At 39.0% G+C, this 24289-nt stretch overlaps 1 protein-coding gene across 1 annotated transcript in view; it reads left to right on the plus strand.

Moving 5' to 3' along the window:
* The first annotated feature begins 9335 nt into the window (after positions 1–9335).
* LOC145787127 (tyrosine--tRNA ligase, cytoplasmic-like) overlaps positions 9336–24289 on the plus strand; it is a 108753-nt gene continuing 93799 nt past the window's right edge. The window contains exon 1 of the mRNA XM_082598852.1: positions 9336–11390. Within this exon, the coding sequence (XP_082454978.1) occupies positions 11302–11390 (89 nt within the window). The 5' untranslated portion in view covers positions 9336–11301. The remainder of the gene's footprint in view (positions 11391–24289) is intronic.

Here is a 24289-nt window from a genome sequence, read left to right on the forward strand (position 1 = left end):
ATAGTCCAGTCGTTGAAGGGTTTTACCTTGACTTAATTGGTGTAAAGCTGAAATTTTGCACATTGGTTCTGTTCATTGTGTACAATGACCAAAAAAAAATCCCCGTGAAAATTTTTTGGTGAAAAAAAGTTATCCGCTATTTTCGAAATTCCGCCATTTTTTTCAAAATAACGGATGTACAAATACTGAAATATTCAATTTTTATGAAATTATTGTTAGTGTTGGTGCTCATTTAAAAGTAAATTTCATACTGCAATTATTTCACATTGGCAAAGTTTTGGTCCACCGTGATTGCCGGAGGAAGTTTACGGATACACGGAAAAGGGTTCAGGGAAAATGCCTGCAAAGAAATTACGATCTGTGTCAAGGAATTTCAAGCTTCTGAAGCCTACAGTATACTGTGTCAAAAGGGTGCTGATGGGATTAATGCTGCCAGTACTAATAGAGGGGACAACACTATTGCGACAGCTGGTCGATAAGTACACATAGACTGTCGTAGGCCTAAACGTTACACTAACCCTATCGATATACAGCTTAAGAAGAACAGAGAGGAAAGTGGGTCCTGCGTCACGAGCAAACGAAGTGTTCGAATTCTGGATGGCAATTTCGGCAGTAAGACTCATTGTTTTTTTTGTGGCCATGTGGGACTCGAGTTCTCACGGACAGACCTGGCTTTAGTTTTGTTAAAACAGATGTTTTTGCAAGGACTATATTAGAGTGTTGTGAGAGACGTTCTGTCGATTGGTCATTCGCCACGAAAGGTCGTATTGAATAATACGGTGGCGATTTGCATGCTGCACTGTGTTTATACCATCATTCTTGTAGTGTTAATTTTATATATGGATTTAACGTAACCTTGTAATGCGGCAGAGTATTGAGGCAAAACGTCGAAAATCTGGGCGACCGAAGGATGAGGAACAGGATCAGGCATCTCTAAAGATGTGTTCACATCTTGAACAGAATGATGAAGAACAGTTAACGATATCAGACCTCAGATCTAAAATGAAGAAGTTTTTAGCAAATGATGATTGCCTTCCTTATGGATCAAAATATCTGAAGACTCAATCGATGAATCTATTTATATAACTGAAGGTCAGGGCCTTCATGACATTGTCACTATGAGAGAGAAGACATCCGAATTCCTCCGATCTCATTACCTAAAAGCAAAGCATGAGGATGACGGAGAGTCACAAAAGAGAGAAATAGTTATAACTGCGGCAAGGCTCATCTAAAATGATGTTCCATCTGGTAATGATCACTATCCAAGCACAGACGTACTCAATAATAATAGCAATCGTGTTTTATGCGCGCCCATTGCGATACATAACATATAGTAACACTGCGATCGCAGATGCGATACAACAGACGACAGGAAGCAGTGAAGTGACATATAGTCTTCGAGTCAGCTGCTCCCCTTATTTTGGCTTGCCATTACTTTATTTGTAGGAAAAGACACAAAGCAAAAGGTTGCTAGTATTGGCCAAGCTGTCGTTTTCACCACTCGACCGACCAGATCGTCAGACCACGAGCGGTGATTGCACCATTGCAAATTGGTCTTGTTGTTCAAGGACATCATTTGTACAGGTCGAGATTTCTTGTTGATACTTTACACAATATGGGATATTGTTCTTCTTACGCTGAAGTCCTGAGGTTTGAAAAGAATGCAGCTGATTGTGTAGCGTCAGAATCTATTGTTCTGAAGAACATAGACCTACTCGAAAGTACAATGTTATTTGCAGCTGACAATGTTGATCATAATATTATCACCCTGGATGGGAAGGGGACTTTCCACGGGATGGGAATGATTGCTGCCTTGACACCGGGTCATAAAGCAAACCGTATGATTCCAAGGCACAACATATCACAACTCCACATCACAGAGAAGACTAGGATTGAAATCATGCACCTCCGCTTTGCCAATGAAGCGCAGAAGACATCACTGGCTGGTTATGTACCTTTTTCTCAAGATCAAACCCTCTGAGGAATATTGTGAATGGTGTTGTGGCCGAGGATAACGTTAATGTACATGAACATGAATAAAAAAAAAAAGATAGACCTATTCGATCAGTAAAACACTTCGGGGTAGCCTAAAGGCTGCGAAGTGATCAATGCCCCAGGGGATGCTGATGTTCCGATTGTGAAGGCTGCTGTTCTTAGTGCAGTGTCACACTCGACAACGTTGATTGGAGAAGACACAGCTCTGTTGGTCCTGCTTCTTCATTATGCGCAACAAGTAAACAGAGATCTATATTTCCGTTCCGACAAGGAAAATGCTGACAAAGTGTATCATATAAACGAACTGAAAATGGTGATGGGTGAAGAATTATGTTCCCAGTTACTTTTTCTACATGCCTGCACTGGATGTGACACAACATCAAGAATCTGTGGTGTGGGTAAGAAAATCTGTCTTTCACAAGCTGGTAAAGGGTGATGCTATTCTGAAAGACTGATGTGCCAATTACCTCCTTCTTCCATACCAGACAGCAGCATCCATTGTGAACAAAGATTGTCAAGCGATGGCTGTGATTTTTGGGGGCACGCGGACGGATTCGCTCTCGTCATTGCACTACAGAATACAGAGTAGGCTACTAAGAAAAAAAGTAGTCTCTTCCCAATCATTTGTACCACCTACTGAGTCATCAACAAAATTTCACTGTCTAAGGGTTTACTACCAAATAATGGTCTGGCTAGGACAGGAGAGTGATATGGAAACTTGCGGGTGGGGTTGGAAACTGGAAGGCAGTCAGTTTGTGACAACAGAATCGGACATGAATGCGGACCCAGTTTCCGTCTTACAGATTATCCACTGCAACTGTACAACTGCCTGTAGCACTGCCAGGTGTAGGCAGAATAATCTACCCTGTACCTCAGCATGTGGACAGTGCAACTTGATACCTGTGACAATACGTACAATCAGTCATTACTGGATGAAGATGATGACCAGGACTTATTAAGCAACTGAATGTAAATAACTTAATAAGTGGTCTGCGATTCTTGTACTGTCAGTCTTTCACTATTAGTTTTGTTTCATATAGGCCTAAGTCTTTCCATTAAACTAATTAGTTAATTTCATTTTGAATTGTTTTAATGAATTCCTTACCACCTTAAACCTAGGGATAGACGCCAGAATTAGAGCTCTAGCATGAATATTAAGTGAATTATTGTCATTATACTGTTTTTGCGGCCATCTTGAAAATGACAACTTTCCGGTGCTCTGATTCTCCTAGATTTTTAATACATTAATCTTGATGGTAAATACTAGAAAAAAACCGTTGGAAAACCTTTTGTAGGAATCAAACCATATATTGACCTGACTATAAGTGAACAAATTTATCGTTTTTTGAACTATTATACATTAGCGTAGGCTATTATATAATATTTTGTTAATGTCACTTTGTTTAAAGTCAAAATATAGTTGTTATTGAGTACCTACTTGCTTATTAATTGTGACAAATATTATATCATATTTTAAAGAAGCCGTAGTATGACGATACTTCGGAAAAATATTCGAATTTTGTTTATCCGCCAATTTGAGAAAAAAAAATGGCGGATTTCGAAAAAGGCGGATAACATTTTTTCACCAAAAGATTTTCACGGGGATTTTTTTTTGGTCAATGTACATAATCAACAGCAACAATGTGCAAAGTTTCAGCTTTACACCAATTAAGTCAAGGTTCTGCCCTTTTTTTCGCTTCAACGACTGGACTAATAGCAGGTCGAGGAACTTTATCAAATGCATTCTTCAGGTCCCAAAGGATAAATGAAAGAGGTTGTTGTTGTTGACACTTTTCTTGGAGTTGTCGAGCACAAAAGATCATATCTACAGTGCCGCGAGAAGGTCTAAAGCCACATTGGGACTCTGGGAGTACGTCCTCAGCTAGCGTGATAAGACGGTCAAGGAGAGTGCGGGCAAAGATCTTGCTAGTGATGCTGAGGAGTGAGATACCACGGTAGTTGTTACAATCTTCTCTATCTCCTTTCTTAAACACTGTAACTATATTCGCATCTCTAAAGTCGCTTGGGAGTGTTTTTGATTCCCATATCATAAGAATCAGCTGCATAAGGTGGTCCTTTACCTGCGATCCTTCGTAGAGAAGAAACTCTACTGGAATGTTGTCTGGTCCCGGAGCTTTGTTTTTCTTCTTGTGTTTGATAGCCTTATTGAGTTCATTCAGTGTAGGTGGTGTGGACATCCAATCGCGGGTGGGATATTGTGGAGTATTGCGAAGAAGGTCACTGTGAGGGGATAAGGGGTTATTTAACAGTGTTTCAAAATGCGACTTACAACGATCAATGATTCCTTCGGTGTCAGTGATAATGTTTGAGCCAGCTGCGTCTTTTAGACCGCCCACCGATGACTTAGTCGGTCCAAAGATTTCTTTCGTCGCAGCGTAAAAGCTGCGCATTTCTCGTTGGCCGGCATATTTTTGCAGATCTTCAGCTTTCTGTTGCCACCACTTGTTTTGGGCCTTACGAATTCCTTTTTGGCATGCTGTGGCAGCTTGTCGATGTTTTAGTTTGTTGCTTGGAGAAGGATTATTTTCAAAAGTGAGTCGTGCACACCGTTTACTTTCAATAAGGTTGGTGATTTCTTCGTCGTTTTCATCAAACCAGTCCTGCTTTTTCTTGTGTTTGTAACCAATTGTTGCTTCAGCTGCAGCGGACATTGCGTCTCGGAGTGTAGTCCAAATTTTATTCTTTAACATTTTATTCTTTATAATAGAACTAGTCTATGCAGGCTATTCTCCCACAATAGAAATAAGCGTACTTTCAGACAGAAAATAAGTTTCTCTACAACAAACATTGGGTTTTTCATGGAAATTTTTACCTGAAAGGTTAAAAAGTACAGCCATTTAATCATGATGTGACATAAAGTTGCTTTTTAGACACTATAAAACTTTAATGACAAAGACCAATGTAGGTCATGACAAGGGGTAGGCAACAGGCAATTAGGCATGTTGTATGTAAATTAGTGATGGTTGCAACTACTGCTAGACATTAGACAAGCTAGTGATGGCTATCGCCTACTTGTAATTATAAAACAAGGCAAATGTGCATCTATGGATATAGTCACTATAGTATATATCATATAGTGTCAAGCTATTCAATATCCATAGCTGGCTTAGCTATGGATATAGGGTCAAGCTGGCTGGTCTTCCACAGGTTAACCAAATGCCGTGGAGCCAAAGTTATCCCTATTCGGCTTGTGGGTCAAAAAACTATCTGGGGATACGATAGGTTTCAAGAAAAACAGTTCATTCAAGAATGTTGCCTACAGTGCATTGTGAAGGGATTTAACCCTAAGTCCTGTGGAGGAGGGGTCGGTGGGAACTTGGTACTTTTCAAAGCAATATCACTAAAGAACTACCCGATCCACACCTTTGAAATTTCTTGACCTTTCCTAAAAATTATTTAAGGATCTATCCCGTTTTAAATGATGTTGCTTAATTGCATACTGCACCTCATTTGACCACCATGTCTCTTTTTTCTTTTATGATTTGCCTTTGTGTGCATCCAATTACTTTCTTTGCACTCTCTTTCATCGCTTTACTGAAAACCATCCCTATTCTTTTCCACAGAGGGCTTTCACCTTCTTGACAATCTCTTTCTGGTGATCATCTGAATTTAATTTCCACCTACATGTCTTCTGTACTGTTTTTTTTTTTGCTGAGACTTTTCGGTCATTTGTCCGAAATGACTTGAAAAAACTCGGTCAATTTTATTTATTTCAGTTATTTTTAGTCATATATAGTCAATTGACTATATATTTTTTCGGACATTTTGACCGAATTGACTATATTTTTTTCAGACATTTTCCTAAAAAATTGGTCAATGACCGATAAATGACCGAAAAAAAAAACAGCTTCTGTATCTTTGTCGCCTTCTGTTGATTTTTATATTGTAGTTCAGTTTTACATGCCAACAGTTTATGTTGCTTTGTCACTGCCTCATTTGATAATACATAGCAGTCTTGTATTCTTGGCAGTTCACTTCTCCTGCACATGATGTGGTTGATTTGCGAGTTTTTTCATCCACTACGGTACTGTATATAATGTCAAAAGTTGGGTGAATCTTTTGCAAAAATATGTGTTGGTCACTGCCATGTTATTTGCTAGCGCGAAATTTAGTATACATTCCCCTCCTTCATTCCGTGATTCAATACCGTACCGTGATAGTTGTGTCTGGGCTCAGTTTTTCTATGTGGCCTTTGAAATCTCCTATCATCTATATGCTGTCGTGATCAGAAATTTTCACCATAGTAGCACTCTGTCTGTTGGTTACTTGTAAAACTCTTAGCTTTTTATCTCCGGATTTAGCACAGTTCTAACTCCACTTCGTCGGTTATCAATTCCCATGTAATAGAACTTGTAGCCATTTCCCAATTCTTTTGGTTTCTGCCTTTTCCACTTCATTTTCTGCAGGCACATCTTTTGTCGGTCCATTATATGACTTTTACTGGTCATTGTTCCGACATTGAGAATTCCAAATACCAATTTCCTACTTAATACATCACTCTACTTTTTTCTCTCTGGGCTGGCTTGTTTACTGTTTAGCCTTATCCTCCTTTGATATGGTAGCTGTAGCGCCTGAGAGATTTCTCTCTGACGTAACGCGCTTTGCTTCACTGGCGTCGAGTTGGATTCTGGAATATTCTCTTCATTTAACAAATACTGCTCCGAGCTGCTGCTCTCGGAATTCAATCTCAGAGCAATCAATTTTTGTAAGATGCCTCACCACATTCCTACTGTACTTCATCGACACGTAGATCTACCGTTGTGTTGTGTTATATGGTCGTTTGTAGAGCTTGCAATGCTTGTGGCGGCGCCTTCCCAATCATAACCAGAACCCTTCTTTAAGAAACGTAAACCATGATCACACACACACACATACTCTCAAAAAGGTAGTTCTTAATTTCTGAAGTTAAGTTAAGTGGTGGTGGAATCGTTAGTCGTTGGGGTGCTTTTATTTTGGTGTTATTGGATTTTATTTGTAATCAAGTTAAAGGTTAAGTCAATAAACAATGCAGTTGTGAAGAACTCTACTTGCAATCAAGCACTGCTCAGTTGAAGATTAAGTCAAGAAACAAGGCAGCTCTGAAGACAACTTTGTGTCCCGGTCATTCTTCGGTAATTATGCCCAGCAATGTTGCCGTCGTGCTGATGATGATGGCGTATGAGCGATCTTTCCAGGCTAGATTGGAGGGCAGGAAATCTTCAGCCACTCAGCAGTCTCGTCTTCCAGAACCCTCAGACCATGCGCACCGTGTGGAGGCTGGTGGGTTAGGCAGTGGTGGATGACATGGTCTGCGGTCTGTTCCGTGGCACCACACTCGCATTCTGATGAAGGAGCCAGGCCCCACTTGTACATGTCCGAACGAAAGCGGCCGACGCCAGTTCGCAGGCGGTTAAGTCTGACCCACGCAAGCCTTGCGAGGGACATCCCTGGTGGACGGGGATCGGCGTCGGGTATGAAGTCACGGAGCGTGGAGGTGTGATTTTGCCACTCCGTGTTCCACATGTGGTTCGTCCAGTGTGCCGCACTTAAACCAAGTTCTTCTGCGTTCTTAAGTAGTTGTTGTGCGGCAGGCGCAAAGGGGCGTCTTGATTTTAGCTGCTGCTTTATAGGTGGTGGTCGCTTGAATGTTGTATGGAGAAGATGGTCGGGGTCCAGAGCGCGGCAAGCGAGAGAAATTGTGGCTCCTTTATGGCGTAGCTCAGCGGTTGGATGCCTGCTAGGATGGGTAGGCAGTCCGTTGGAGTGGGACGCAGGCATCCAGTCACAGTACGCAGTGCGTCGTTGATGGCGGTATCAATCTGGTGGGTGTGAGAACTACGACACCAGACAGGCGCGCAGTACTCAGCGGTGGAATGAACAAGGGCTAGGGTAGCTGTACGAAGAGTTTTAGCACCAGCTCCCCAGCCGGAACCCCCCAATCGCCTCAAAAGTGCGACGCGTGTAGATAGTTTTTTGCGCAGTGACTTCAAGTGCCGGCGGTATGTGAGTGACCTGTCCAGGGTTATGCCGAGGTATGTAGGTTCGGCACAGTAGGGCAGGCGTTCCCCATCAATGTTGATGTTTATCTCACGCTGTGCCTCCCGGTTGTTAAGGTGGAAGGCCGCCGACACTGTCTTTGACTTGCTGAGCTGTAGCTTCCATTTCTGGAGGTATGCTGATTGCTGATAATGTTTGCATGTCTTGGCTGAGGTTCCTCTCCACTGACTGCCAGTTTCCTGCTGAGTGCAGGAGTGCCAAGTCGTCTACGTAAGCATATTTCCTGGAGATGGTGGGGGGCAAGTCGTAGGTGTATATATTGAACAGAAGAGGAGCCAAGACTGAGCCCTGTGGGACGCCGTTTTTAAGTCGGCGTAGTCTGCTTCGACGACCGCTACCGGTTGTGAGGGTAAAACTGCGATTTTGCACAAGTTCCATCATCCTATGGACCATGTGTCTGTCAGGGAGCAGACGGAGTAACTTGCAGGTAAGGCCGCTATGCCATACGGTATCATAGGCAGCCGTGAGATCAACAGACACAGCGCCAGCCTTCTTCTTAGCCAAGAAGCTGTCCTCAATGTCTTGCTGACGGCCGTATATGAGCGCGCATGCTGACTAGCAGCATCCGCTACAGTAGCCATAGCTCACTTCTCGCAGTTGCACGGCGATATTGCTGCTCATCGCTTCTGAGGTATACCTTAGCCAATTAGCCATATCGGTGAATCATTTAGTCTAGCCCAGTGGTTCTTAACCTTTTTTTCCCCAGCGCCCCTTTTCAGAGATTTCCATAGTCTGGCGCCCACCATAATATAAGGGCTGTAGCCTACTAATGACATTTTCTTCCAAGACTATAAGGCTAGCCTACATCCAGTAGTAATTAGTTATTAGTTAGTAAGAAAAAACTAGTTTAAGCCGATGTTAGTTTTAATACTAAAAAATCAGCACAGATGTGCCTTAAGGCTCTTAACTTAAAAGTCTTAAGGCACATCTCTGCTGATTTTTTAGTAGTTAGTAAGAGTTACACTAATAACCATTATTGACTGACTATTATTATGACCAGTCCTTATGGTTTGCTTGCACTGCCTGCCCGCTGTCCCTGCCAAAAGCTGACCACAAAATGCCATTTACTTACTACAAGGAAAGGGAAACAATGCCCATTATCAACAACAAAGGCCATGCACAACACCATCCGACGTCCACGCTTGTCGGATGGTGTTGTGCATTGTGCTGTATAGGCCAACATAGAATGCTCTGAGAGAGAATCACTACTTCCCTTGTTAAACACAATCTCTATACTGTATATAGCTCCTCATCCTCGGTGGATTCTCGTACCCCCAGCAGAACTACTAAAGCAAATTTGCAGTGAGGAAAATATCGTTACACCTTCTGAATGTAGCGCCCCCTATAACGCCCCCTGAATATTTCCGCCCCTCTAAAAGTTAACAGCGCCCACTAGGGGGCGGTAGCGCCCAGGTTAAGAACCACTGGTCTAGCCTATATCTTTATTTTAGATTTAGCATAGGTTTTTACGACTGGATGCCCTTAATGCCGCCAACCCTCCCCATTTACACAGGCATATGACCGGCAACCAGCTGGTGATGGTCCGGTTTGGTTGGCTGTATTTTCAGGGTCTGCTACTATTCGGTGAGTCCGATTCGGTGAGTTCCTAACATCTAACCCCTAACCCTAACTCCTAACCCTAAAACGGCAATGATAATTAGGCTACGGTACCCGATAATTAAAAAAAAAATTGAAAAAATCACCGCATAGGGATCGGACTCACCGAAACTGGCCATTCCAGTATTTTCAACAGATAAGAGTGTTATATTATTGAATGAAATCCCTTGCTTGATTCAATTTTTTTGCACTTTGGATGAAAACTATATCATACTGCATAGGCACTGCCAGGCTATATTGCAACATTACAATTTTTCACTTTAAAGCTCGCTTTAAATCTAAGTTCTCATTAATGGTTTGGTTGTGTTCTTGTGTTGTAAATGAAATTGTGCATACATGGATAGCACAAAGTCTTTTGTGCGAATGTTACTTCTTGGACATCCCATTTAACAATTGGGAATAAAATACTTTGTGCTTGACGTGTTTAAATTGATTTCATGCTGAAAATAGTTTACTTTGCAGTGGTACTTGTAGAGATTGGTTCTTTATAACTCTCTTATTTTAATTTTCTTGTTGATAGTTTCAAAATTTGAGCACGATAATTTTGTATGACAGTTGAATTTCATTTTGCATGTTTGGTTGTTTTTCAACAGCGTAGTTCTGTATTTTGCCATCTTAGACACATTTTCGAAAAAAAGATGTTGACACAGTTTGTTTTATGTGTACTTACTATTTTACTAGACAAAGTGTTTTATAGAATGTATGGTGTATTTATCATTATGTATACTCAGAATAAATAATCAAATTTGTGAAAAATATATTTCTAAACAATTGATTTCCTTGATTCTTAAGCTGGAAATTCTTTTGGTTGTCGAAGGATGGAATAACCCGTTTTGAAGAATCCAATTCAGAGAATTCGATTCAGAGAAATCCCAATTCGGATACAGTCTTTTTCGGAGAAAGCCGATTCAGTGATGTCTTAAATCTAGCGATGGTTGCAGTTTATTTAGAGAATTTGTAGAGATTATTTAGGTAAGCGGTTTTTGTGTCTACCTTCCCATACCCATGCAAACGAGATAGTTATTGTTTCACTGAGGTAGGCCTACAGGTAAATTAGCTTTTATCTTGTGGGACGTGGGTATAAGCTATAGCGATATCTAGCAAGTTTAGTTGAGACATTTTTGCTGAGACTTCATTTGATTAACCATTATTGTTAATCACGAAACGTCGTTTGACAACTGTTTTATTTATTTTTGCTGAGACTTTATTTGATTAACCTATTTTATAAGCTAATACCTTTGAATAAGCAGATGCTGCTGTGAGATTTTAGAAATCTCCATAACACACTTTCTCTGAAAAAGGCTGTATCCGAAATGGATTCTTCGAATAGCAGCAGACCAGTTGAAGGAGCATCAAAAATCTATTGTCAGTATATATATTTATCTCTTTCAAGTAAATGAAATTGCTATTATCAAAGTAACCTTAACAGTCTGTTTTACCCTTAGTGGGATCATTTGATGGTTATTATGTTGTTGTTAACAAGATGTCTTGAACTTTTCTGCTTAGGGTCACAGTGTTTAAGTTTTTATTGATGTGCTTTGCTTTGAAAACGTTTGTACAATTTTTACTGTAATTTATGTCGTTTATAGACGTGTGTTATATGAATGGTATTGTGCGTAGGCCTGTAGGGATATGAATGTTAGTGAACTCAACAGGTTAAACATTTTATTGGCCCATCAAAGCTACTTTGGAGGCATCGTACCAACAGAAGAAGATACAAGGTAATTGTTGTAGCAATGATATATCAGGTTAGTAGCCTAGTTAATGTGCCCACCCAGAGCTGTGATTTCCATTTTCATCGGCAATGCCGCTCAACACGCGCCGTCACTATTCGACAAACGCCGTGCCTTACAGAAAAAAACTGAGAGAGGTCATCCTCAGGTCGAGAAACAATCGGAGGGGGGGAGCATCATGTGATACAATCATTAGAGTGTCGAATTATGTAAATTTCCTTGTGACAGGTACTTCAAGGCAAGGCCTAAAAGCGACGCTTCACGCTACAGTCCTCGAAATTAGCGGCGGCACGCGGGGCAATTGCTGTGGTAAATGCTGCCGCAAACGTCATAATTGTCATTCTGCTACGGCAATAGAAATGCCTTCGCAAAATGAGCACTTAATTAGGACAAAAATTGTTCAAAATTTCTTCCTGTGTTATTTATTCGCAGCACGAGTTCAATCAGCAGAAACATCGCACCAAGACCTCACCTCGGACTATTTTACTTTGTGTGAACACTCACGCAGTCTTCGAAATTAGCATATTTTTACTTCGTCAAAAACGTTGCCGAGGCCAAACGGCAAAAGTTAAAATTACCTCGGCAATTGCTGTGAACGTTTATTATGAAAAAATTGTACCAAACCATGCACAACGAGTAGCGAAAAATATACAAGAGTATTCTATCACGACCGCCCTGTTTGACTTCTTGTGATGAAGTAATACCAAAAGTAGCGATACGCATGCTGTTAACGCTAATTCACGTTAAATAACTCATGGGGAAAAGTAAGTTAATTTTGGGTTGATTCAACGTTTGAGCCAGCACAAATCGATTTAATTTTCCAGGCGGTTACAATGCGTAACAACAATCGAAATGGCCCGTTTCGGCTAGTCCGATTCGGCTAGGTCCCTATTCGGCTACAGTTTTGAATTGTATTTTGTATTTTATTCCACAATATCGTTTCTTTTGCATTCCGACAAAGAAAAATAAATTGAAATGAAATTTAGCGCAAAATGTTTGAACTATTAAATTGAAAAGTTTGCTCACATAAAATCGACATGTATCCTATGTCACCGTCTGTATGCAAACTTAGAATATATTACAATCCTCAACTATTACAAAATTCCAAATCTAACGACGCCTTCTGTTTATTTAGAGAATGTTGTATTTTATTCCACAATATCGTTTCTTTTATAGTTGAAATTCTCAAAGCTTTAGATGAGTGGGGTTTAGACCTAACCACTGAGATCTTAAATCATATTTATGACGCCGGACACATCCCTAGTGATATGGTATGTTCCATATTCATAACTTTACCAAAGAAAACCGGAGCAACAGAATGCTCACTCCACAGAACAAGTAGCCTTGTGAATCATCTAACAAAGATCTTACTCCGAATTATGATGATGAGATTGAGACCAAAACTAAAATCGGAAATTTCAACAGCACAGTTTGCATTTGTTTCAGACAAAGGGACCACACAAGGAATTTTTACATTAAAAATGATAACAGAGAGATGTATATCCAATTCTTTTGTTTATTTAGAAAATTTTGTATTTTATTTCACAATATCGTTTCTTTTGCATGCTTGCATTTTATCCAGTGTTTACCTTTGAGTGCCTTCCCAGACAGCAAAATCCATCATTTTTACATTGATTCAATGTCTGCAGACTGTGTTGCAAGGTTGAGTTTCACTGATGAACGTTGAAGAAACGTTTGTCTGTTCTAACTTTTCTCAGGTAAAACACGACAACGTTTCTCAGCGAAACTTAATGTTGTAGCTAGTCAGGAAGTGCAAATTTTGGTTTGTATCAGCTACTTGAAAGGAAATATTTTCATCAGAAAAAATGACCGAAATAAATAAAAAATGACTGAATTTTTACAACTTATTTCGGACAAATGACCAAAAAGACTCAGCGAAAAAAAAAAACAGATTGCGCGTGCTATGTTGGTGGCTGTAGCGTTTTCATCAGCATCCCGGAAGTTTTTGCAACATACTCCATCGATAATGATGTTTGAAATTCTTGATGATACCTTGGTCTAAAGCAGCGTGGTCCAACTACCTTTAACTTACGGGCCACTTCACAAAAACGTGACAACTTGCGGCCATTTCCAATAAAATGATACCGGTAGTGAGTGCGTAATCGAAATTGTTAAACAATAGCAAAGAGAAATTTATTGCAAATCTCTATCAGCCTGTGGTCGAGGTTTCTCCGATAGGCCTACTATCGTTCCTACATCAATTTCAATGTTAGTGGTAGCAAGTCGGAGATTATCTTCCAGTGTTTCATCTATCATTCGATTTCTGTTTTTAGACTTGACTTGCTTCATTCTAGAAAATGTACTCTCACGATAATTCAGCAAGGGTTGTTACTGCATACCATCAGAATTGTCCAATATATACATATGTTGTTCTCTTTTGAATTCTGAGTAAAGCAAAAAAAAAATTTTGAAAAAAGTTCAGCAATTCAAAAGATACTGCGATTTGAACTTTCTTTGTCACTCGGTGGCGCCACATGCAAAAAAATCTTTAAAAATCAATATTTTGGGCTATGGTGATGATAGAGAGCCAATGAAAGAGTCTAATTCACCATTTTTGGGGCTAAGGAATTCAAAAAAGTAATCTGTTTTGCTCTAAAGCCAATGGAAAAAAAGTTATGGAGCAAGAGAATATTTTTGGGCGGCGGACTTAAAAATCAAAAAAAGCCGTGCAGCATTCCGCTTAAAAAAGATTTTTTTTTGTACAATGTAGCTTAAAGGTGTCTTGTTGATATAAAAATGGAATTTCAAATTATAATTTAATGCCTCATGAACAATATAACCTCTATTTATAATGGTTATTTTTGCTATCTATTATATGGATAATGATCAATGTAGAACATTGGTTAATGATGTGCGTATTGTGTATGGTGCTGGAAAAGGAATGTGATATGACCAATTCCACAGCCACACCAATCGAGGAAAATATGGGTCCCCCCACCCAAAAAAGTGAGTATTATTTGTTTAAAACATGGGTTTCATGGTTACCAACCACTCATTGTCGCCCAATTAAGGTACTCTTGAGTGGCTGAGGAAAATTCTTGCGATGTTGAGAAGCAACTTGCAGAAGATGCTGTAGTTGTTCCTTGTCCTAAAGTTGTTAAATTCCCAGTAAAGGTTTGTACAAGAGCAATGCTCCTCTCTGCATGATCGTTTGTTACAGCTGATGGCTTACAAAAATTTCAAAGGACAACAAAACATCACATATCACATCATTGAAAGACTAATCAAAAATAAATATTATAAATAATGAAAATAGCATCACAAAGTTGTAGTAATTTTGTATCCAGTTAGGTGCTTTAGTCACCCCAATTGACTGTACATTATTGAAATGAATTACAGTGAATTATTGGCATGTGATATGAAATGAGAAAATGCATTTTGGATCTTTGCCTTGTCTTCAGGAAAAATTGTGTATTTTAGGGCAGATCGCCGTGCGGTATTTGTTGCTTCTTTCAGTCGAGGTTGTTGGATCTCACAAAGAATGTGTTGAATGGAAACCCAGCATTTGTCCTCTCTTGGTGGCCATACAAACAAATCTTCTGTAGTATCACCATTACATTGATGAAGAAAATTTACAAGTGCATCTTCTGAAGTAGTATTAATTTCGGTTATTATTCCAATCCACCACTGGTCATCATAAAAGCAAGAAACATATTTGGCAACCTTTAGATTACTTACAGATATGCTCGGCTCATGATCTGAAAAGAAGGTGTGTATACCAGCATAAAGCTTGTCCTCAGATGTCCGCTTGAACATAATTTTTCCAACCGATACTGGTATAAAATGGTGAAACAAACGAGTTCCAGGCACTGTACAACCAGATTCATACCATTTTTCAAGAAAAGCTCTGATGTTGCTAAGATACTCTGGATCCAACAAAAAAATTCAATTCCTTTGATCTTGTGTTTACAGAAATCAAAAACTTTCTCTATTGTGAGAAGCTCTGTTCCCAAAGGCTGCATCAAGCTTGTTCGCATAAGCGTTCGCTTCACAGTTCCACCAATACCATCGCATGGTGATTTGCCATGGCTAGTAGCAAAAAACACCCATGAAGCGTCATACCCAAAATTCTGTTTGTGAAAGGTCAAATTTAGAAAATTCTTGAAGTTTTTATATTGACCGCTGCAGCCATCAGAAAAATACTCAATTTTGGAAATTGACGGAAAATGATTTTTGAGATAATGCATTAACTTACCTTGCAGTGCATACACAAACGTGGTGTCATTAGTTAAATCAGCAGACAAGGAACAGAATGAAAATGATTGGACTGTGTCATCAACAACAACTTACAAAACAACTGGGTGTAGACTGCATTGCAGTCCTGAATAATGTAGGAATAGTTCTCGGCAAAATCCCCAAGCATTATTGCCGTGTTTGGTGAAAGATTTGCTTTAAGTTGCTTCAGATAACTGGCTTGACACTTCGAAATATAAGAATGAGAGGTCAGGTTATCCATCTTTGCTGAATAAATTCAATGAAATCAGACAAACACATTGTTAACGTATTGAGTTCTGATCGGTCTGTTGACTAGGGTGTGCCACTTTGTAACTTTTTTTTCATAACCAAGGTCTCAACCCATTTTGGGGTTCCTTTTAGGACCAAAAACTATCCCAAACATTTTTTGGGAAAAATGTTCAAATTTAGTGGTGCCACAGAGCACTTCGGGCAAATTCGGAGCAAATTTGGCCAAAATTGCTATATCTGACTGATCGGTAAGGATAGAGAGTTGATTTTAGGCTCTATTGATAGGTAATCATCATGTTTCTATATGTTTTAACAGAACATTTTTCTCTAAAACAAACAGATTTAAGTCATTGCCAAAAAACTGATTTCGCTATATTTTTGGGCATTTTTACTGTATTACGTAGTATTGCCTTACACTTTGTATAGGTTTTAGCAGATTCTTTTATTAGCAGTTTGGTGTTATACATTACATGTTAATAAGTGAGTTTATTCTTATCAATGTATAGTAATTTTGTTCTCTTCTCATGATCATATTGCCCTTGCTAAGCTAAGGCTTGTCAACGAATGGTACAATGTAAATAAAAAAAATGTGCATGTTTTTTTACCAATTAAAACAAAACAAGAAAGGATCACACAGCACAGACGATAAAGAAATTTACAGCAGAGTCACAATATCTTAAATTACAGTCCGGATGAAGTGGAAGCAAGATCAGCATTTAGCAAAGTTTCTTTCTTTAGGTTCAGAACCAATTTTCTTACTTCTGGGACTGTTTGAAAAAGTGCAGATTTCTGCGCCTTGTTTTGGGTTAAGTTGTAATGATATGTCTTTGCTAATAAAATTGCCCTTTCTGCAGCGTAATTGACTACATGCATATGCTCAAGTGAATGTTTAGCAGCTATATAGGAATCATTTTTGCTCCATGTTCTAGCTCCATGTTTTTCAATGAAAGCACAATCTAACTTGCTCCTGTGTGGAATTAGTCAAGAATCTGGTCCAAACAAGTTATTCATGTTGGTTGACATTGTTATTTCTGCAGGTGTGACTAATTTTCCCAAGTTTTTCAACAATGATTCAGAAGCCGGTTTATATTTTAGCAATGCTTTACGACATTTTTCCTTTTCTTGCACAGACGATAATGCAGAAAACAATACCAAAAATACAAATGGTTCACAGATGTTGCATAAGGCGGTTTATCATTGCCGCAATGAACTTTGAAAAAGATTCTGGAAAATCATTCTTTTAAGTTGAAGAAGAGTTTTAAGCAAATGAAGATCATGATATGGAGCATCAAATGGAACAGGTGCTCTTATCTATGCAGGAACATAAAATAATATCAAAAACAAGGAAAGAGATCTATGTCCGTTTGCTTCTTCCTCGGTAATTATATTGAGTTGAACAAACTGAAGAGAATACATCATATCCCCATGACATGATAGCCCCTGTGATCAAAAGCACTGGTGCAGTGAGCCATGCACGATGTATGGCCAAATTACTGTGTGAGTTAAAGCTTGCTCTATATTCTCAATGCTATGCTATAGCAATGCTATGCTATATGCAATAGCAATGCTATGTATTAGAGTAAAAATGCCCAAAAATACAGCAAAAATGAGTTTTTTGGCAATAACTTAATTTCTGTTTGTTTTAGAGAAAAATGTTCTTTTACAGTATATAGAAACATGATGATTACCTTTCCATAGAGCCTAAAATCAACTCTCTATCCTTACTGGTCAGTCAGATATAGCAATTTTGGCCAAATTTGCTCCGAATTTGCCCGAAGTGCTCTGTGGTACCACTAAATTCGAATATTTTTCCCAAAAAATTTTTGGGATAGTTTTTGGTCCTGAAAGGAACCCCAAAATGGGTTGAGACCTTGGTTATGAAAAAAAAGTTACAAAGTGGCACACCCTACTGTTGACTGCCATTGCTTGAAATAAATGTCCTCAGAATCTCTTCCATTGAAGTGCTCGTTTAGTTTTGATGTTAGTCCTTCCTTTCCTGGGCAGTTTGAACAGCGATGAACCATACACAATACACATCCTATCTTCTAAATTACACACAATTTCGGTCATCATTTCCTTGTATTCTAAACCACAGGCAGAAGCAACCAGTGTGGCATTCTGATGAATAGCACAAACACACACCGAATGACTCCCAGAAGATCCCATCTTAACACACCATTTTGGACGGAATTCACAAAACTTCGACAAACCAATTTTGCTTTCAGGAAATTGTGATTTAAAGGCCAAGTGCAGTCCATTCAAATTGCAGAGAAGAAGTCGCTTTTGCCGGTGGATTTTATTCCCCAAACTGACATAGTCACCGGACCCTGGCATCAACCGAGAAAACTCGTCATCTTCATAAAATGCTAGGACCTGGTCTTTCACTGTATCACTAATACCCTGTCTAGCAGATCGCACTGGTTTTGCTAGTAGGCTGTGATCAGATTTCAGCTTCAAGGCCTGACGTACTGTGCTTATATGGCAGTCAAAAAGTTTTGCTGTTGCACCTTATCTCCATGAATAGTTGTTTCCTGGAATTTTTCCTTCAATTCAAACGTCAACTTATTGAGATCATCATATGATGTCTTCCACTCTTTGTTGGAACACGTTGGTTGTTGTTCTATAAGATCTATAGCAGTGGTTCCCAACCTGAGGTTCGCGGACTCCTTGGGGGTCCGTGAGAAAGCATTTGGGGATCCGTGATTTCCCTTTTTTCTTTATTCTTCCATTCTCTAATTTCCTCACCATTTTCACTCCCTGATGTAGATGTAGCGGGTAGCCATTTGCCCCTCCTCCAATTCTCTTCTTTCAACTTCACTTGTTTCGTTCATTTCAGATTTCATCTGCTTTAGCCATGCATGGCATACTTTGAAACCTGGTATTATTGCTTCATATTTCATTCTTAATTTCCTTGCAAGATCCAAATTAATTATATGTGTTCCTTTGGGGGCTTTCATCATTTTACTTGCATGAACTCCAAGTACATCGCAACATAGTTTAGATGCAGCATGGCTTGTGAATTTTTTTCTTTTTTTTCTCGCGTTTCTGCATTTTGACTGTCTTGTACAAAAAGTAGTGTCTTGTATAAAAGCAAACCTTTTCAGTGATTGACATTTAATTTTGCATTAAAATTAAAAAAAAACTTTGTAAAATGAATGCAGCAGTGGTGTCTTGTATTAAAGCAAACATTTTCAGTGATTGACATTTGATTTTACATCGAAATAAACGAACACTTTCAAAAATAAAAACAGCAGTGTTGTCTTGTATAAAGGCGAACATTGTTAGTGATTGACATTTGATTTTACATTGAAATAAACGAACACTTGGAAAAATGAAATCCAAAAATGTCCATCTTCAGCTCTGAGACGGTCAGGGGTGGAAAAAAATCTTTTTCGGCCAGGGTTTAGGTACTCTGGAATTTCTGCTGATTCCAACATCTCAAGGGCTAGCATGACTTTGAAGTTTCGTGCTCTTGATGGAGCATTTTGAATAGCAGAAATGAATTCACCAATGCTATGTCCACTATATAAAAAAACAACTTTTTGTACCACCTTGTGTGCTTTCCTACAGAGCGGCAGGTTGCTGAAAGCTGATCTGAACGATCAACTCCCCCATCCCTTGATTGTACAAAATCACACAAGTGGGTTTTATGATGGGATTTCCATTGAGGTTGGTTTTACCTGTTGGACATAGTTTTGATGAATGCCATGTAGAACATCTTTACGTCCTTCCACACCCAGGGCTGGATTTAGCTGATGGGGGGCCCGGGGCACTTTTAGATCGGAGGGCCCCGTACAAAAAAATTTTTTGCACCAACGGCGCGAAAAACCACCTCTACCTCTGCAGTAGCATTAATCTAGCACTGCACAGCATTTTGCAGAAACTTCAAAGGCTGAAAGGAAAACAAAAATAACACAAAATCACATTTTTTCCACGTCGAAGGGCCCTTCAAAAGGGGGGCCCGGGGGACCTGCACCTTCTGCCCCCCCTAAATCCGCACCTGTCCACATCATTGCCATCAAACCATTTGCTGTCTTGAACACGTGCTCTCCTCTTTTTAATTTTTTTCCCGAAAGATTGCTTGGCAAGTGCTTCCGGTTCAGCCTAACTGTACCAACTGTGTGGGTTTTGTTTTGCAGCAATGTGCAAAATAACTGTGGACTGCTGTACCAGTTATCGATAAAAAGATAATAACCTTTTCCAAGTAAATCATGGCATAAATTTATGACCACGTTTGTACCTGCTGGTACAGCACTATCTCGATCCTTCTCGATCCTATGTTTGAAATTCCAGGTGTATCCACACATACTCCCACATGATTCATAGAGTTGTAACAGCTTTAGTCCAAACCGTGCCCTCTTGGAAAGATTGTATTGCTTGAACTTTAGCCTGCCGTGAAATTTCAGCATAGATTCATCCACAGAGATGTGCTTCTGTGGACAATAGACTTCCTGAACATTGTGGAGAAATTCATCAAGCAGAGGTCTTATCTTGAACAAACGATCGGTTACAACATCCAGGTGCAGGTACCCCTGGCTCCCGTTTTGAAAGGCCCCCAGACGTAAAAAAATGTGATTTTGTGGTATATTATTCTTTCAGCCTTTGAAGTTTCTGAAAAATGCTGTGTAGTGCAGTGCAGTGCTGGATTAATGCTACTGTAGACGTAGAGATAGTTTTTAATATTTTTTGCAAGGGGGCCCCCAATCTAAAAGTGCCCCGGGCCCTCCATCAGATTAAACCCGCCCCTGTGAAAAAATACTTAGGTTTACAACAAAAGATTTGCGTTGCCACCTCTACAGCTTATCAACCACTGGAATACCTTCAATTCGCTCATGCGAATAGCAAATCTGCTGAATCTGCTGAAACAGTAGGCTACAGTAGCTAAGAAAGCTTACGTCACAGGCAAATTTCTCACAAACAAAATTCCACTATAACACTGATTTATTACAGCTGAATCATTGCCTCAAGATAACAGAACCATTAGGTGATTCCCCTCTCAACTGCTAGCAAAGGACGGCAAAAACCGGCTACCGCAGTCAAACCAAGAAAAATCTGTCGGGAGTAGCCGACGTTCGACGAATTGGCACGGAAAAAAATGTCGGCTATAGCCGACCGCCGAGCGGAAGTGGTTAAGAAGTCTATGGTTTAGACCAGGGGTCACCAACCTTTTTTGCATGCGGGGCACTAAGGAAAGCTGTGGCGGCCGCACTAATAAAATTTTAGGTAAGTTGATTTTTATGCTGGAAAAGAACGCATTTCGTACCCAGTATCCAGCATGACATGTTGTTAATATTTATCTTAGAATACCGCAGCAACAAAATTAGTCAAACAACGCTACTGCCATGCCAAACTCTTTTTACAACACTTTTGACTTCTTCAACAATGCCAAATAAACGAGGCCACTTGTTTTGTGCATTTATAGCGAGGCGAGTGGTTTCATCAGAATATTTATCGCCAAGCAAGAGTATGGTGTTGTCACTTCGCTTCACAAAAGATATCTCGCAATTAACAGTTTCGGTAAATAAGGAAATGTTTGACACATTGCAATACAGGCAACAAATAGTGACCTGCAAACATATCAGAGAAAAATAGGCTCCATTAACATGGAGAAAGAAACCAGGCACCATGAAACAAACGCTTGTGGAAATCACCGTAAAAACGTTTCTATCATAACTCATGAACAGTGTTTCCTCTAAAAAAGCAATGAGTTGGTTTTTCATTCTTTTTGTGAGAATCCATAAAACCGTTTTTCTTTTATTATTAGACAACTGTCACTTGCGGTGCTTATCAGCATGGCAAGAATTGTTGATTAACAACATTTTGCAGTATTAAGCTAAATATTTTCACAATACAACCAGAAAAAGTCTTTAAATATTAATTTATATGTAATATTTTGCCAATTTATTATAAATTGAGTTGGCACACCGACCTATTTTGCCAACAAAAACTTGCACAAAGGGAACACTGCTCGTGAAACACAATAACGTAAAACGCACACTAGTGTTTACATGACATTTACAAACTTAAAATAAGCAACCCTACTATGCTCACAGACAATTTCGAAATTTGAAAACAGACGTTTTAATCAACCACTGGGACAGTGTGAAATGTGGATGGACATCGCATTGGAATAACTTTAAGCGATCCCCACCTAGAACTACAATCTGATTGGTCGGTCGGTGTAATCGCATGCAAAGCGAAAACTTCCCGGAAAGTATTTTTTTCATTCATACTCTTTAACTCCTCAAGAAAAGTATTTTTGGTGATACTTGTACGCTGATATCTTCCGCGGGCAGCACATAACAGCGTGAAGAAGGCCGCCAGTTGGTGACCCCTGGTTTAGACATATACACAAAACAATAAGCGTGCAAGCAGTTCTGGTCACATCAAAATGAGTCAGTGTTCACCCTCTGAATCTGATACATGGTTGGTTATCTCTGAGTCATCAGTTGATGGAGGGAGAGGCACCTGGTGTTGGTTGATCAGGATCGCCGTTGGTCTCTGTAGTTTATACCATTGATAGTGCGATGTTCTTCTGCCATATTCATCTGACAGACAGAGCTATACTTCAAAACTTTAAGCTCAACTCTTCAAATATCAACAGTCAATAAATTAATCAATGAAGCCAGTCTGCCTAGCCCTAGAGTGACTGCCTAAAATGCAAAAAACAATGAGGTTAGATAGAATATAAAGCTGTAATTCTACAAAATGAACGAGTAGGAGAGAAAGTCAAATGAGTCACAATTATATTGTGATTTACTGCAATAGAACTATAGAAGTGGTTAATTTTAGATGGTGAATGATTACTACTGATAAATGCAGCCATATAACGAAGTAGAAAATACTTACTAAATAGATACAGTAGAAATGTTTTTTAAAAACATTAAAAGTTGCATAGAAAGTAAAAGCTTACCTGGAAAATATACAAATAAACTACAAGGCATTTTTATAACATCAGATAAGCTGAATAAAGATTCAAAGAAGCATTATGCCTTTAGCTATCAGCATGTATAGACTATATTCTATGAAAGTTTTAGCACTTTCAATACACTTTCTTTTGAGCATCTGGGAGACTGCAACAGGGCATAGTTCTTTAAAAATACATTATCCAATGTGCGACAATGAGACAATGTCATGAAAAAGCAATGTCGTTCAGATATGGATAGAAAGTTACAAGAAATAAATTTTCGACACATTTCACCAGTTGACAACACTTGTAAAGAAGTTGTAACAAAATACACACCACTGTACAACACTATCCTTCGGACGTGTCAGACCACCTCGATTTAATTTATCAACATATGAACCAAATTTTTCATAATAGAAGTACGTGTCTTCTGCAATAGCACATCCATTCTTCAACTCAACATACCCAGCAATATAAACCATTGCAATTAAAACCTCTTCTGAAACTTTCCCTTCCAAAGCACATAAGCTATCCAAAACTTCAAGCTCACTTTCTACAAGATCACGATTACAAGCGGCACAAGCATGACCTTCGGCAACATCAAACTTTAAATCTAATTGCAGTGAGAACTTCGCGTGTTGAATTCTTACCTTTTCCAAAACTGACTGAGCAGTAATGAAATAGGTACCCAACAAATTTATTGAAATAAAGTGTTTGAGATGAAAAGATGTCAGAAGGTCGGTTTTTATTTTACTTTCCCAAAAATAGCTTCAAAATTGAAATTTTTGAATTATAACATAAAATAATGCTAAACTAAACAAAAAATTACTATTGCTGATACATATAAGGCGTTTTTGGGAGTTTTTACATTTCAAAGTAACTGCACTAACATTTATATTGCACTTACATTAAATTATATATGTAGCATTGCAAAAAATGTCCAGCTACCTGAGAAGAAACGCTTATTGTGCAGGGCAGGAAGGCGGAAAAATTACCAGTTTTGGGTTATAAAATACGCAAAGAACAAAAACTAAAAGTCAAGAAATTTCACATTTCTAGCATATTTCCTTCTGAGAAATATTTCACTATCAGAGTGGAGCGTCCTCATAAAACCCTGTGTCGCTACAGATAGGATTAAAGCTGATAATTTCACCTAGCTACTTTGACGAAATGTTTATAATAATTTGTTAATAGGCCTAGTTATACTGATGAGTTCTTTATGAACGAAAACCAGTTCTGCAACAAATATATAATTGCAAAATAAACTTATAATGCTGTGTGGGAGATAGCTTGTCGTCGATGGTATAAAAATTGACTTCAAGGAAAAACTTTAGAGTTTTATTTTCCCAAGTGGTTGGCTTTTTTATCTTCAAAAAAAAAAAAGTATCGGAAATCTCCGGTCTAAAGTCATACAATGGCAGCAAAATCAAGATCTAGCAGCAAGCATGCCCTGACATTAATGTTTGTCTTGTTACTAATGTTCGTTTCACTCATC

This window comes from Aplidium turbinatum, chromosome 18, assembly GCF_918807975.1.
Source record: "Aplidium turbinatum chromosome 18, kaAplTurb1.1, whole genome shotgun sequence".
In the NCBI taxonomy this organism is placed as follows: Eukaryota; Metazoa; Chordata; class Ascidiacea; order Aplousobranchia; family Polyclinidae; genus Aplidium; species Aplidium turbinatum.